This window comes from Anolis carolinensis, chromosome 3 (assembly GCF_035594765.1).
Source record: "Anolis carolinensis isolate JA03-04 chromosome 3, rAnoCar3.1.pri, whole genome shotgun sequence".
NCBI classification, from domain to species: Eukaryota; Metazoa; Chordata; class Lepidosauria; order Squamata; family Dactyloidae; genus Anolis; species Anolis carolinensis.
Genome location: NC_085843.1, coordinates 87,097,467 through 87,110,595, shown reverse-complemented (window position 1 = coordinate 87,110,595; position 13,129 = coordinate 87,097,467). Strand labels below are relative to the sequence as shown.

At 38.5% G+C, this 13,129-nt stretch overlaps 1 protein-coding gene across 2 annotated transcripts in view; it reads left to right on the top strand.

Moving 5' to 3' along the window:
- Nucleotides 1-13,129, top strand: part of lancl3 (LanC like family member 3) — a 42,159-nt gene that overhangs the window by 21,165 nt on the left and 7,865 nt on the right. For both annotated transcript variants that reach the window (XM_062977199.1, XM_062977198.1), the window contains exons 2-4: nt 6,298-6,421; nt 9,064-9,261; nt 10,251-10,458. In XM_062977199.1, the coding sequence (XP_062833269.1) occupies nt 6,298-6,421; nt 9,064-9,261; nt 10,251-10,458 (530 nt within the window). The remainder of the gene's footprint in view (nt 1-6,297; nt 6,422-9,063; nt 9,262-10,250; nt 10,459-13,129) is intronic.

Here is a 13,129-nt window from a genome sequence, read left to right as displayed (position 1 = left end):
AAAACATTCACAGGATTGGAGACTCCTTTTATGGTTCCAAGAGGATCTGTCTGAAACCAAATCTCACAACTGCAAGATACTTTCATGATCCCAGATTTTCCAGTCAAAATGAGATTTATTGGGCTTCTGTGATACAGTTCAGGGCGAGAATGAACACATCATTAGAAGTCAGGTAGACCTATTCAGAGGAAACACTAGTGTCAAGATCAAATGACGTCTAGTTTTATAGGGAAAGAACTGAGCGCTCCAGTATTTGTAATCTGGTATTTCAATAGCACAACAACTATATTACATGTGAAGTAAGAATATCTTGAGAGAAATTATATGCATTAAGTCAGTTGCATATAGTCAGTGTGTTTTTCCCTGTGTCTTTCCTGTTTGGTATCTCCTGCTATCAGTTAGAACGAAAGGGAGGAGAGTGCAATTGGTGAATGTTGTGATGCAGTGAATTTGTTGAAACAATAATTCTAAATCAAGCAGCAAACATGTTTGTTGCAATCCATTTTTTCACATCAGATGACACTACAATTCCCCCTAGGCTTCGTTGGGAGATGGGAGTCACCTGATAGTACTTGAAACCCATTCTATGATGTACTGCAGTGCAGCAATGCAAGACTTTTATTGGGTTTATATACACCACTTTGTATGCCAGAGTAAGTTAGCCTGTTGAATACAAAGTACGTTGTTCTCTTTATGTTATTTCCACACATTGCAGTTGCTGCTAAACTGCCCTCTGCTGTTCTTTCCTCAAAGCTACAGTATGCAACATAAATGTATATTGCTCTTGTTAAAAAGCATACTTCCTGTTCCTGAACTTATAGATGTGTTGGACTACAATTCTTGTACTGGCTAGTGATAGTGGAAGCTGCAGACCAACACATTTGCGCACCAGACTTGGGAAAGCACATTGTATATCTATTCCATTACACTGAAACATTTCTTGTATTTCTTACATGATTGTCAAAGAATGCAGATATAAGAAATGTAAAAACAAAATATTTACTTTGACTACAATACAATATTTAATGTTGAATATAATATTTTGACAATAGATAAGCCTTCCTGGGCAAAACAAATGCTATTTTTTTCCAAGGAATTTAGTTTTCTTTCTATAAAATATAAACAATAGCCATGTTGTCCAATCCCCTGCCATACAGAAAAATACAATCAAAGAACTGACAGATGGTCACCCAGCCTCTGTTTAAAAACCTCCAGAGAAGGAAATTCCACCACACTCTGAGGAAGCATATTCCGCTGCTGAGCAGCTCTTACCATCAGGAAATTCTCCCTAATTTTTAGGTGGTATATTTTTTCTTTCAATTTGAATCCGTTGCTCTGTGTCCTAATCTCCAGAGCAGCAGAAAACAAGCTTTTCCCCTCCTCAATGTAAGATCCTTTCAAATATTCGACATGGCTATCAGGTCCCCTCTTTTCTCCAAACTAAACACACCCATCTCCCTAAGCCTTTCCTCATAGTCCTTGGCTTCCAAACCTTCGTCACCCTTCTCTAGACACGCTCTAGCTTTTCAATGTTCTTCTTGAATTATGGTACCCAGAAATGAATGAATAAGTAAATAAATAAAACCTCTTTAATTAATTTTTCCTTGGGGTGAGCAAAATTAGCATGTGTTTTTGACAGTACTTATTCCCACAGATAGCCTTCTCTGATCTGCTCCATTTCCACTCAGTCACACAGCTGTTGAACCTTGAAAGGTCTGTAGAGCTGAGAGGCTGCACATACTTCTGCTGAGCCCATAAAATCCCAGCACAATTAGTTATCCAGTACTTTTGAGTGATTAGGCAGGTTTGTAATGATCAATAAAGCAGGCACTTACAATGTGTAAAACTTAAGAAAAAGGCAGGGCAGTTATTGTTAAGGTTTATAATGCACAATTGAGGTATGATTATTTTTTTTTTTCATAGAATCATTGAAATATAAAGCTGGAAGAGACCACAAGGTCCATCTAGTCCAATCCCGCTGCCATTCAGGAATATACAATCAAAGCAGTTTGTGGGTGGGGTATCAGATGATACCATATTTTTCCATCATTCCCTCCATTTCCGTTACTGTAAAAAAATACCAGTTGGAGATAGGAAAAATAAATAATAGCATAAACATTTTGCAGATGAGGATAGCAAGCAATTGAAGAACAGTGGGAAGACGTGTCCCTGAAGGAAATGGATGATGTGTTGGTGATGCCCTTGCTTCCTTACTTGCCTAGCATTTCTGATATTAGAGTCATTTCTTGCCTTGTATTGCAAGTTCTTTCCCTGGACTTGTCAGCTTTCATTTTTAATTAATTGCTTTCTGGATGTTTCATCAACCACATATTTCAATTTGCTTTTTAATTAGTAGATTAAACTAAAAACAGCAGTGCTTATTTCCAAGTACATGGTTCAGGCTGAATGCTTCTAGCCTCATGCTTCAAGTGCTTATTTTATTAATTCAGTTAAAAAATTCAATTATGCCATGATAGCTTAGTACGAAAATCAAGGAAACCCAAGCTAATAAATTTCCTTGCTGGATTGTGAAACTGGTTAGATCATGTGTCTGAACTGAAGAGTTGTGAAATTCACTTCGTTTAGAATTTACAATTTAATTCACAGAAGTATAGCTTGATGATTTGGCTATTATGTAATTTGTGCTGTGGAAAGAATGATATAAGTGGGCTGGCATTCATGTATTTATCTTCTATATATATAAAAGGATAAAAAAATTCGGCCTAGGACAAAACAACAAAACTACACATCCCAGAAACACTAAACTTGGCAACACAACCCCTCATCCATGTTCATACAAAAAAAGAAAAGAAAAATAAAGTCCTAATTAGAGGGAGAGGAATAATTGTTTTTTATCCAATTGCTGCCAGTTACAAGGCTAAACTCTGCCCACTTGGTCTCCTAGCAACCTACTCAGCCCAGGGGACAGGCACAGTTAGGCCTCAGGCCTCTTCCACACTACCTATAAGATACAGATTATCTGATTTTAACTGCATTATATGGCAGTGTAAGACTCAAGGCCCTTCCACACAGCTATATTACCCGTTTATAATCTTATATTATCTGCTTTGAACTGGATTATCTTCAGTCCACACTGCCAGATAATTCACTTCAGTGTGCATTTTATACAGCTGTGTAGAAGGGGCCTCATATAATCCAGTTCTAAGCAGATAATATAAGATTATAAATATATAGTAGAGTCTCACTTATCCAACATAAATAGGCCGGCAGAACATTGGATAAGTGAATATGTTGGATAATAAGAAGGGATTCAGGAAAAGCCGATTAAACATCAAATTAGGTAATGATTACACAAATTAAGCACCAAACATCATGTTATACAACAAATTTGACAGAAAAAGAAGTTCAATGCTCAGTAATGCTATGTTGTAATTACTGTATTTACAAATTTAACACCAAAATATCACAATGAATTTAAAACATTGACTACAAAAACATTGACTACTAAAAGGCAGACTGCGTTGGATAATTCAGAACACTGGATAAGCAAATGTTGGATAAGTGAGATTCTACTGTAATATGAAATAATGACTTGTGGCAATCCAGTCCAACCCAATTCTGCCATGGAGGACACAATTCAAGCATGCCCAACAGATGGCCACCCTGCCTCTGAAGAAGAAGAAGAAGAAGAAGAAGAAGAAGAAGAAGAAGAAGAAGAAGAAGAAGAAGAAGAAGAGGAGGAGGAGGATGAGGATGAGGAGGAGGATGATCATACAATCATAAGGTTAGGAGACACCCCTAGGGATCATCCAGTTCAACTGCCTTCTACCATGCAGGACGACACAAACCAAGCACTCCTGACAGATGGCCATCCAAGATCTGCACAGTAATAATACAAATCGAATCATAGAATCAGACAGTTAGGAGAGACCCCTAAAGGCCATCCAGTCCAACCCAACTCTGCCATTGGATGATACAATCCAAGCACTCCCAACAGATGGCCAGCCAGCCTCTCAATAATAAGAAGAATAAGAATATCATACAATCCTAAGGTTAGCGGATAGCCCTAAGGATCATCCAGTTCAACTTCCTTATCTCATGCAGGAGGACACAATCCAACCACTCCTGACAGATGGCCATCCAATATCTGCACAATAATAATACTCATCGAATCATAGCATCAGACAGTAAGAAGACACCCCTAAAGGCCATCCAGCCCAACCCAATTCTGCCATGCAGGACACAATCCAAGCACTCCCAAGAGATGGCCACCCAGCCTCTCAATACTAATAATACTAATAATAACAACATCATCATCATACAATCCTAAGGTTTGGAGTGACCCCTAAGGATCATCCAGATCAACTTCCTTCTACTATGCAGGAGGACACAATCCAAGCACTCCTGACAGATGGCCATCCAGCCTCTACATAATAATGATGATGAAGATAATAATAATAATAATAATAATAATAATAATAATAATAATAGAAGCATAGAATGCTTTGGAGAGACCCCTAAGGGCCATCCAGCCCAACCCTTTCTACTATGCAGCAGGACACAATCCAAGCATTCACAACACATGGACAACGTATAAATACTATACAATACTACACAGGGACATAGATTCCCCTCTACCCTCACCACTTTCACAGTACACAAACAACCAAATGCATACTAAACATAAAGACAACGATACAACAGACATTCAATACCACCACTACCTCAACAAGTTCTCACCAACACCACCAGACAATGCCACAGCAACGCGTGGCCGGGCACAGCTAGTTCGTTATAAATTACTTTCCAAACTAGGTCATAGAATTTGAAGAGACCACAAAGGTCATCCGTTCAAATTCCCTGCCATGCAATAATACACAATTAAATCACTCCTGACAGATGGTCACCCAGTCTCTGTTTTTAAACCTGCCGAGAAACTCCTTCACATTCCGAGGAAACATATTCTATTGTTGGATTACTCTTATCATCAGGAAGGTCCTCATAATGTTTAGGTGGGATCTCTTTTTCTGTAGTTTGAATCCATTACTCTGGAGGAGCAGAAAAAAGCTTCTCTATCTTCGATATGACAGCCTTTCAAATATTTAAACTGTAGCTATCATGTCATTTCTCATTCTTCTTCTCTCCAAGCTAAATATACCCAGGTCCCTAAGCTGCTCCCATAGGGCATTTTGGTCTCCATCCTCTAGACACATTCTAGCTTGTCAATATTGTTCTTGAATTGTAGTGTCCAGAAATTGACATGGAATTCCAGGTGAAGTCTGATGAAAATAGAATACAGTAATTCTATTATTTCAGATTATATCGAACCACCTCTAAACCACTCGCATATGCCATGGCTTCCAAATCTTTGCTCTTTTTCCAGTATTTTTCTAGATTGACTGAAATCGGCTTTCTTAAAATCTTAGAAAAGTCTGCATCATGCAGAAATATGTGGGTGTGTTTTCCTGTATGGATTTGAAGACTCATTTCCATTCGAAAGAATATTTCAGAAGGAAATGTAACCCATCAAATGCAAGTCCTCCCCTGTTTCCCCATACAGTACTTCTAAGATGTTTCAGGGACAAAGTGCTATGGAACCTTTCACATGATGTAAAACTACTTCTGATTGTCACTCTTTGTTCTTCGTCTCTGAAATGTAGAGGAAGTGTAGAGAAAGTGTGAGGGAAGGAGATGAGAGAAACTGTCTTTTGAGTTCCCAATGTGCCTGGAAACAAAAGTGATTAAAAACGTGAAATGGGATCCGTCAGATTTGTCTGTGTTGAATCATTTCAGTGACATGGAGGAATGGGCATACCTCACCACTAATGCTTTCACTGCATTAATAATCTAGGCTTTCAAAATTGTGCTCTTGCTAGCTTTTTAACATAACACTGGTCTAATGGAGGGAAGGAAAGCCTGGGAGAAAGGGATCATGGCCAGGTGTTTTATAATGAAGTTGGTCTAATGCAGGGCAGGAAGACAGGGGAAAGACTGATAATGGAAAGGAGGTTTAAAATTCCCACATTTCCCCCACCAAATGGGATGAGGATCATACCATATTGCCTTTTGATATTCAAGTTTTCCCTGATTAAAAAAAAAATCGGAGTGGGCAGGAATTGCATTTTCTGGTGTGATGGTTCAGAATACAGGACACAATGGGAAAAGGACAGAGAACATAAAGTGTCTGATGGGATTTGTAAAATGAAATTATGTCTTAAAACAGAAGGGTACGCTTTGCTAAGAAGACGATCCCCCCCCCCCACACACACACACTTTCTACAATGTGCCTGATGAAGTTCCTATCATATTTGATGAGTTTTCTTTTCTCTACTTTAGATATTGACTCCGGCACAAATCAAATCAATTTGCCAGGCAATATTAGAATCTGGGAAACAGTATGCACTAAGGAAGAGAAAACCAGTTCCCCTGATGTACTCTTACTATGGAACAGAATATCTTGGTAAGTACTTTTTTAAGGTTAGGGTTTTTGTTACCATTAAATGTTTTACAATCAAGGAGTAGCAATAACATATCACGATAAAGCACGACTCATCAGAAAAGGCAAAAAATACTCCATAAAGTTGGAGGCAGTAGGACCATGCTACAGGTGGATTGAGGCCACATCTACAGTGTCATATAATGCAATTTGAATCTACATTGTATGATCAGTATAGACTCATAGAATGCACTTTAAGTGCACTAAACTGCATTATATGAGTATACATTGAGCATATAATGCAGTTTCAAACTGCATTATAAGGCAATGTAGATGGTGCCTGAGTCAAGGAAACCCCAGCCCTAGGTTTGCAAGACTGTCTCTTAGAGGTTTTTGTTTTATATGTTCACTATAAGCTAAAGCAAGTTTAATGGTGTATAATAACAAAGAGTTGCATGGGATTGCATAATTGGGTCATTCCAATCTTGAGTGGTCAGTTAGAATTTCTCTCTTTGAAAGCTTCCCAATTCCTTACAAAAGGGTGCTGCTGTTTAGAAGCTACTTTTGGTGTCTGTTCATTTGCCTTTGAGTTTCTGTTCAAGAGTGAAGGCCATACTGAGCTATTTCTTGTTCTTGTTAATTATCATCATTTATGGTAATGCTGAGGAGATGCTGTGATCTCTATCCAACTTGAAAATGCTTTGGGATATTAAGCAGATTTTATTTACAATATTTTATATTTCATTTTATTTTAAAAGCTTGGTTTAACTAGCTTTGAATTTCCCTCTGCTTAGCTTTTAAATAAATACATTAAGTTGGAAACTACTATTGATTTAGTTCTTTTGCCCAGTTTAAATGTTGACCTTGGTGTTGAACTGTTTGACAAGCACACTGACCTGGTCTTTAACAATTTTTTTAAAAAGGCTCTAAGGAATTGGGCTTATCCCCTTCCATATATAAAAGGATATCCTGAATTATCACATATCTGGGTTATAAATTAGTAAGGAATTGTTAAAGGAGTATTGCCAGTTCTATGAGGAATATAAACCAAAAGACTGTACTGTTGTAGCATGCCTTACCAACTCTTTCCGAAACCCTTACATTCCAGATTGTGCAGGTCATAAAGAGTTGATACAAACAAAAGGAAGTCGCTCTTTTAAATTTGTTTTAATAATTGTGATTTAGGTTGCTCTTGCCTTTACACACCCATTTCATACCAAAAAAAATCAGCCTGAACACTAGATGGTCTTTTCAGTTAGCTCCGGGTCTTTAAGGAAATGCAAACACCTTAAAACTTTCCAGTGATAATATTGCATTTCAGGGCTAGTTGTTTTTATTTAGTCAAGTCTAAAATGTACGGCTTCATAACACCCACATCGGACAGTTCTAGTCCATCTTTTTCTGCAGAAGACTTCCATCTTCCTGGGCCTTCCTGCTCTGACCTCATATTACTGTCCTTGAACAAGAACAAAACCATTTATTTATTTACTATATTTATACCCTGCTCTTCTCAACCTCGAAGGGGACTCAAAGCGGCTTACAGATTGTGGCAAAATTCAATGACACATTATACAACAAATAATAAATATAACATATCAAATTATAAAACAATTAAAACATATAAATGCAATAAAACAGATTAAAACATAGTTTTAATGGAGCAGATGTTCTGTTGGGAGGAATGAGACACAAAACCAGGGTCGCAGTGGCAGCGTTCACTCAAGAGAGGGCCCAGGTGAATCAAGGGCCATGGCCGGAAGAAACAAATGTCAGTATCTCTGTGCTGACCCCAGGATGCTGAAATGGAGGCTGGTCAAGATGGAGTCGGCAGCACCAAGCGGCCAGAGTAAGTCCCCAGGAGCTGATCCAGAGGCAGCAAGGGAAACAAACACTGCCCTTCCCTCAAAGCCCCTGGTGATGGTACCCCCCACTTCTTGCTTTTGCCTCTACAAAGGAAGATTGCAACAAGAAACAGTTGGATTGAAATGTATCAATAAATACCAGTCCATTCAACACAATGGATTCAGCAGAAACATAGTTTCTTTGCACACTGCACATATTGTAACACTAGTTAACATTCTTAGCCAATTTTTCACATGACATTTCTGGTTCTCAGCAAGCATCACATTACGTTTTAATAGCTCCCTCCACCATTCATATAGTGATTTGCTCACCCTGGCTTTAAGTGACATCTTTCCTCCTGTCTTTATCTCCAAAATACCATAATTAAAACTGAACGTGTCACCTTATTGCCATACTGAGAGGTTTGCATTTCTGTTGCTGTTCACAGTACTCATAAATGTCTGTTTTTGGTGCTTCATTCTATGCACTGCAGAAAGTAGACTTAAGTATCCTAATGCTTAAGCTATCAATTTCTTTCTCTCAGTTGTACTCCAAGATCCCTCTTCATACTGATATTTCAGACAAATACAGACATGTCTTCAAATTTAACCTTTAATTTGTTCTCTCTCTCTTGTGACCATCTAGCAAACTATGTAATTTAGCTACATATTATGTAAAGAAATCTGTTTTTCTTTCTTGTCATGGATATTTATCTTTTGTACAAGCCCATTTTCTAGTATTATAACTCATTGAATAACAACTTCCCTTTAAAAAGACAATGCAGTGCAGCACTTATTAACTGTAATCATGTCTGCTCTTCACAGGCGCTGCTCATGGACTTTCCTCCATCCTACAGATGCTACTCTCCTATTTCGAATACCTCCCAGCAGCTGATCAGGAACTAGTATGGCAGAGTGTTGACTTTCTCATGGATCAAGAGCAGAATTGCAACTGGCCTCCAGAACTAGGAGGAATGATTGAGCGGGAGAATGAACTTGTGCACTGGTGTCATGGAGCTCCAGGTTCTTCTCATATAGATGCTGTGATGTTAAGCCAGGAATTAGTCATTAAAACAGCTTGTAACACACTTTGCTGATTAAAGGGGCCAGATTTTATCTGATCTACATTTGGTGCCAGGCTCCCATATTTCTCTTGTCATGCTTTTACCTTCAGCATTTCTGTTATACTTAAAGTGAGTGATTGATTAGGCAGTTGGAAGTACCACTACTACTCCAATTGTTAAAAATCAAAATGCATCATGATGTGCCTGTTCATATAACCATAAAATAGCTTCCTTGCATAAGAAAAAAAAAATCAAAGGTGGCCTCAGAAGACTTCTCTGTCATTATGATCATAGTGGATTTGATGACTCTCAAATCTATTTGTGGAGAAGAAGGTGAATCCACAATTTTTAATACCAACCCTCTTTTGTTTCCCACAATATTCTTATGTAAAAAAAAAGTAAAGTTATCCCATGGCCTAATGCATTTGGTGACGGCGTTTTCCGTCATCAGTACAATACAAAGATACTAATAAACAGCAATGAACAATTTATTGGCCAAAGTCCTCTGACTCAGGCAACTTTGTAATGGCTTTCTAGATTAACTTTACACTGCTACACAATGTAAAAGCAACCACTTTCCAGAATTCTTTAAATATCACTTTCCAGAAAGTTTCCACAAGTGTTAATTCTCTACTATCTCAATTAATTTCATCCCTGCTCACCTTCCAGTTCATAATTTGCAAGAGTAATCATACATGTCTTTAAAACAATAGGTAACAGAGGATTGGACTAAGAAGAATTTAGTGAGAAAAGTGGGTCATTGGAGTGCTTGGATTACCTAATTCCTGTACTATGGTGGGTTTGTAGAAAGATTAATAATTATTTTCAGTTTTAGCAGCCTGATAGCTGGCATGTCACACCACATAGGAAAGATTTTTTTATGTAGCAATTGTTCTGTACTTAATTACTTTGAAGAACCTTAGACCATTTCTTCGCTCTTTCCCTCAGGCATTGCCTACATGTTTGCAAAAGCATACTTGGTTTCAAAGAAGCCCCAATATCTAGATAGCTGTATTCGCTGTGGAGAGCTAACTTGGCAGAAAGGACTCCTGAAAAAAGGACCTGGAATATGTCACGGAGTGGCTGGCAGTGCTTATGTGTTCCTGCTACTCTACAGACTTACAGGAAATTCTAAGTACATATACAGAGCACAAAGGTTGGTACTAATAGTTGATATGGATAACACTGTGGCAGTGGGCAGCATGTTGCAGGCCATTTCAGACTATGAAAAGCAGCCTGAATTTACTCTTTTTTCTAAAGGCCTTAATGAAATACATGACACCTTTGTATTCGTATTTAACAATAGTGTCCTAATAGTGATGTTTTCATTGTTTTCTCCTCAGTGCTAATAGAATAGGTGAGTTTTGTTGGGATAAAACAGGAAAGGAAAAACAGATGTTTTCACCAGCAACTGCGAATCTTAATCCACTAACAATCACAGATATTTATTCTTTTTTAATCCTTAGGAATTAATTGCAGTAGTATACAATGGAAAGCCCCAGGAGTAGTGCTGTGTGTTTTAATTTTATTTCTGGAGATTTGACATACGATATATAATGAGATGTCAGGACTAAACATGAAATTCATTTATGTTTCATGTTATTATACACATGGCCTGAGGGAATTTTATGCAACATTTTAAATTGTGCATGCAACAAAGTTTGTGTAGACTGAATTATCAGAAAGCAAAGATTTCACTTACCCAGCCACCTCCAATTTGCTGAGAAGACCATTTGCAGTTATTATAGTACAAATTCATAGAAATACAACAGCCACCATGAGACTGTTGGTTCTCTGACTCCAGTTATCAAATAGCATGCTAGGGAAAACTGGGTAAGCCCAAAGAAATTGTCAAGGACAGAACGCCACCAGATAAGATTCAACAAAGTTTATTGGAGTTACAGAACCAAAAACGCCCGTAAAAGACAAGGGCTAGGCAAACATTGGCCTTTGAAGTGAAAAGATACTAGAAAACGTTCAAAAGATAAACCGGATTAAACTGGAGTTTAATCCGGGTTAAACTAAAAAAGCTTACTTCAGCCTGGGACTTTAAACAAACAAAAGCTGGTGAACAAAGGTTCAAAGAAACACAAATAACTGGCAGCAGATACTTCTCTGCTACCAAAAGCTGATATTGAGTAACTAAGAAGTTACTCCTCCACGCAGCAAACAATCTCCGGGTTTAAACACATCAATCAGGGGCAGCAGCGGTCAGCGAGGTCCCAATCCGGTCCGAAGGTTGACAGCCAAGTACAGATGTTTGTAGTTCACCAGTTCCAACGATAGCCACAGGAAGGATAGTCCGAGGTCGTAGTCAGTCAGTCAGTCAGTCAGTCCAGAGTAAACAATTGGCGTCCGTCAAGAAGACGACGGAGGTCCAAGCTATTAAGATTAAACACAGGTTGCACAACAAAAGCCCACACAGTTCCTCCCGCCGCCTATGCCCAGTGTCCTTGGTAACTTACGTATTCAGCAAACGAAACACACCCGTCTTCAGGAAATTCCCAGCAAGAGCCCAAGCGTTCGTCCAGATTACCTTGCCCAACGCAATTAGCCCTAGATTCTAAACCCCATTTTATGCCAGTTTACAACTCCTCATCGCTATCAGCTGTTACCCTAATTCCAGGTGCCTCATCATCATCCTCCTCATCAGAGCTGAAACACCTTTGACTACGCCCCACAGCATCCCCAGCTGTGGATCCCGTTCCATCCCTCCAGCTTGTCCACGGGTCTAATCCTGAAGGTCCCCAATCGCCTTCCATACTATCATTGCCGGTGGCACCCAAATCCTCCCTCACACGAGTCCATTCCATGTCATCCTCCTCTGAGCTAACCATCTCTTCCTCCATTCTCTCAGTAAAACCCTCAAAGGAGTCCTCGTCAGATGGTTCTGCAAATAAGTCCCGCAGCCGCTTCCTTTCTCGCTCCTCGAGAGTGTCTGACTCCCGAGGAGTCTTACGACCACGTCTCCCAGAATCAGAGCCATAAGGCTCAACCATAACAGAAATAGAGCAAAGGGTATCTGCGTTTTGGTTTCTTATCTTTCTCCTTCTGAACTAGTAGTTTGCAACTTAAGATAACTTTAGCTTCAGCAAGAAGGTACAGATAATAATAATTCTATCAGAGGTAGGGTTTTTTCATTATGTCTTTTTCTGTCTTCTTGCTATTTGTTAAGTTCACCCAACAGCACAGGTCTTTGTTTATTCCTGCATCCAATTAAAGACCATGAGATCTACCCCACATATGTGGAATCAAAGGTACCATTTTAGGACAGAAACTATTCTGTTTGGAGGAGTTTCTCTTCACATTTTATGCCTCCTCCATTTTCTCCCACCTCACTTTATTGCCAGATTTCTTAGCATGTATTTAATATATGTGTGTGATTTAGCCCATGTAAAACAATAATCATATAATTACAACCTAATGATCAAATACTTGTTTAAATCACTTTAAGGAAACTTTCAGAAATCCTTCTGAATCTATGGGTCTAGGCTGGATTTTTCTTACCAGTCTATGGAAATAATTGTTGACATTTGTTAGGCTATTGTATTAAGCATCTAGCTTTTCTTTTCCTTGATTATTTCTTAATACTTCAAGAAGTAGAAGATAAGCAATCCATCCCCTCTGTTCATAAAATAAAAATAAATTAATTTACCTATGTGTCCCCTTCTCCAGCAAGAATTATTCAGTTACCAACAGCTGCAGTCCACTTGTGAATATTTTATTCACACTCCTTATGCGACACTAAACTTGTTATATCTCTGAGAAAGCTTAAATTAAAAAAAAAATCAGCCCAGAGTCATTTGTGGAATTATGGATGCATACCC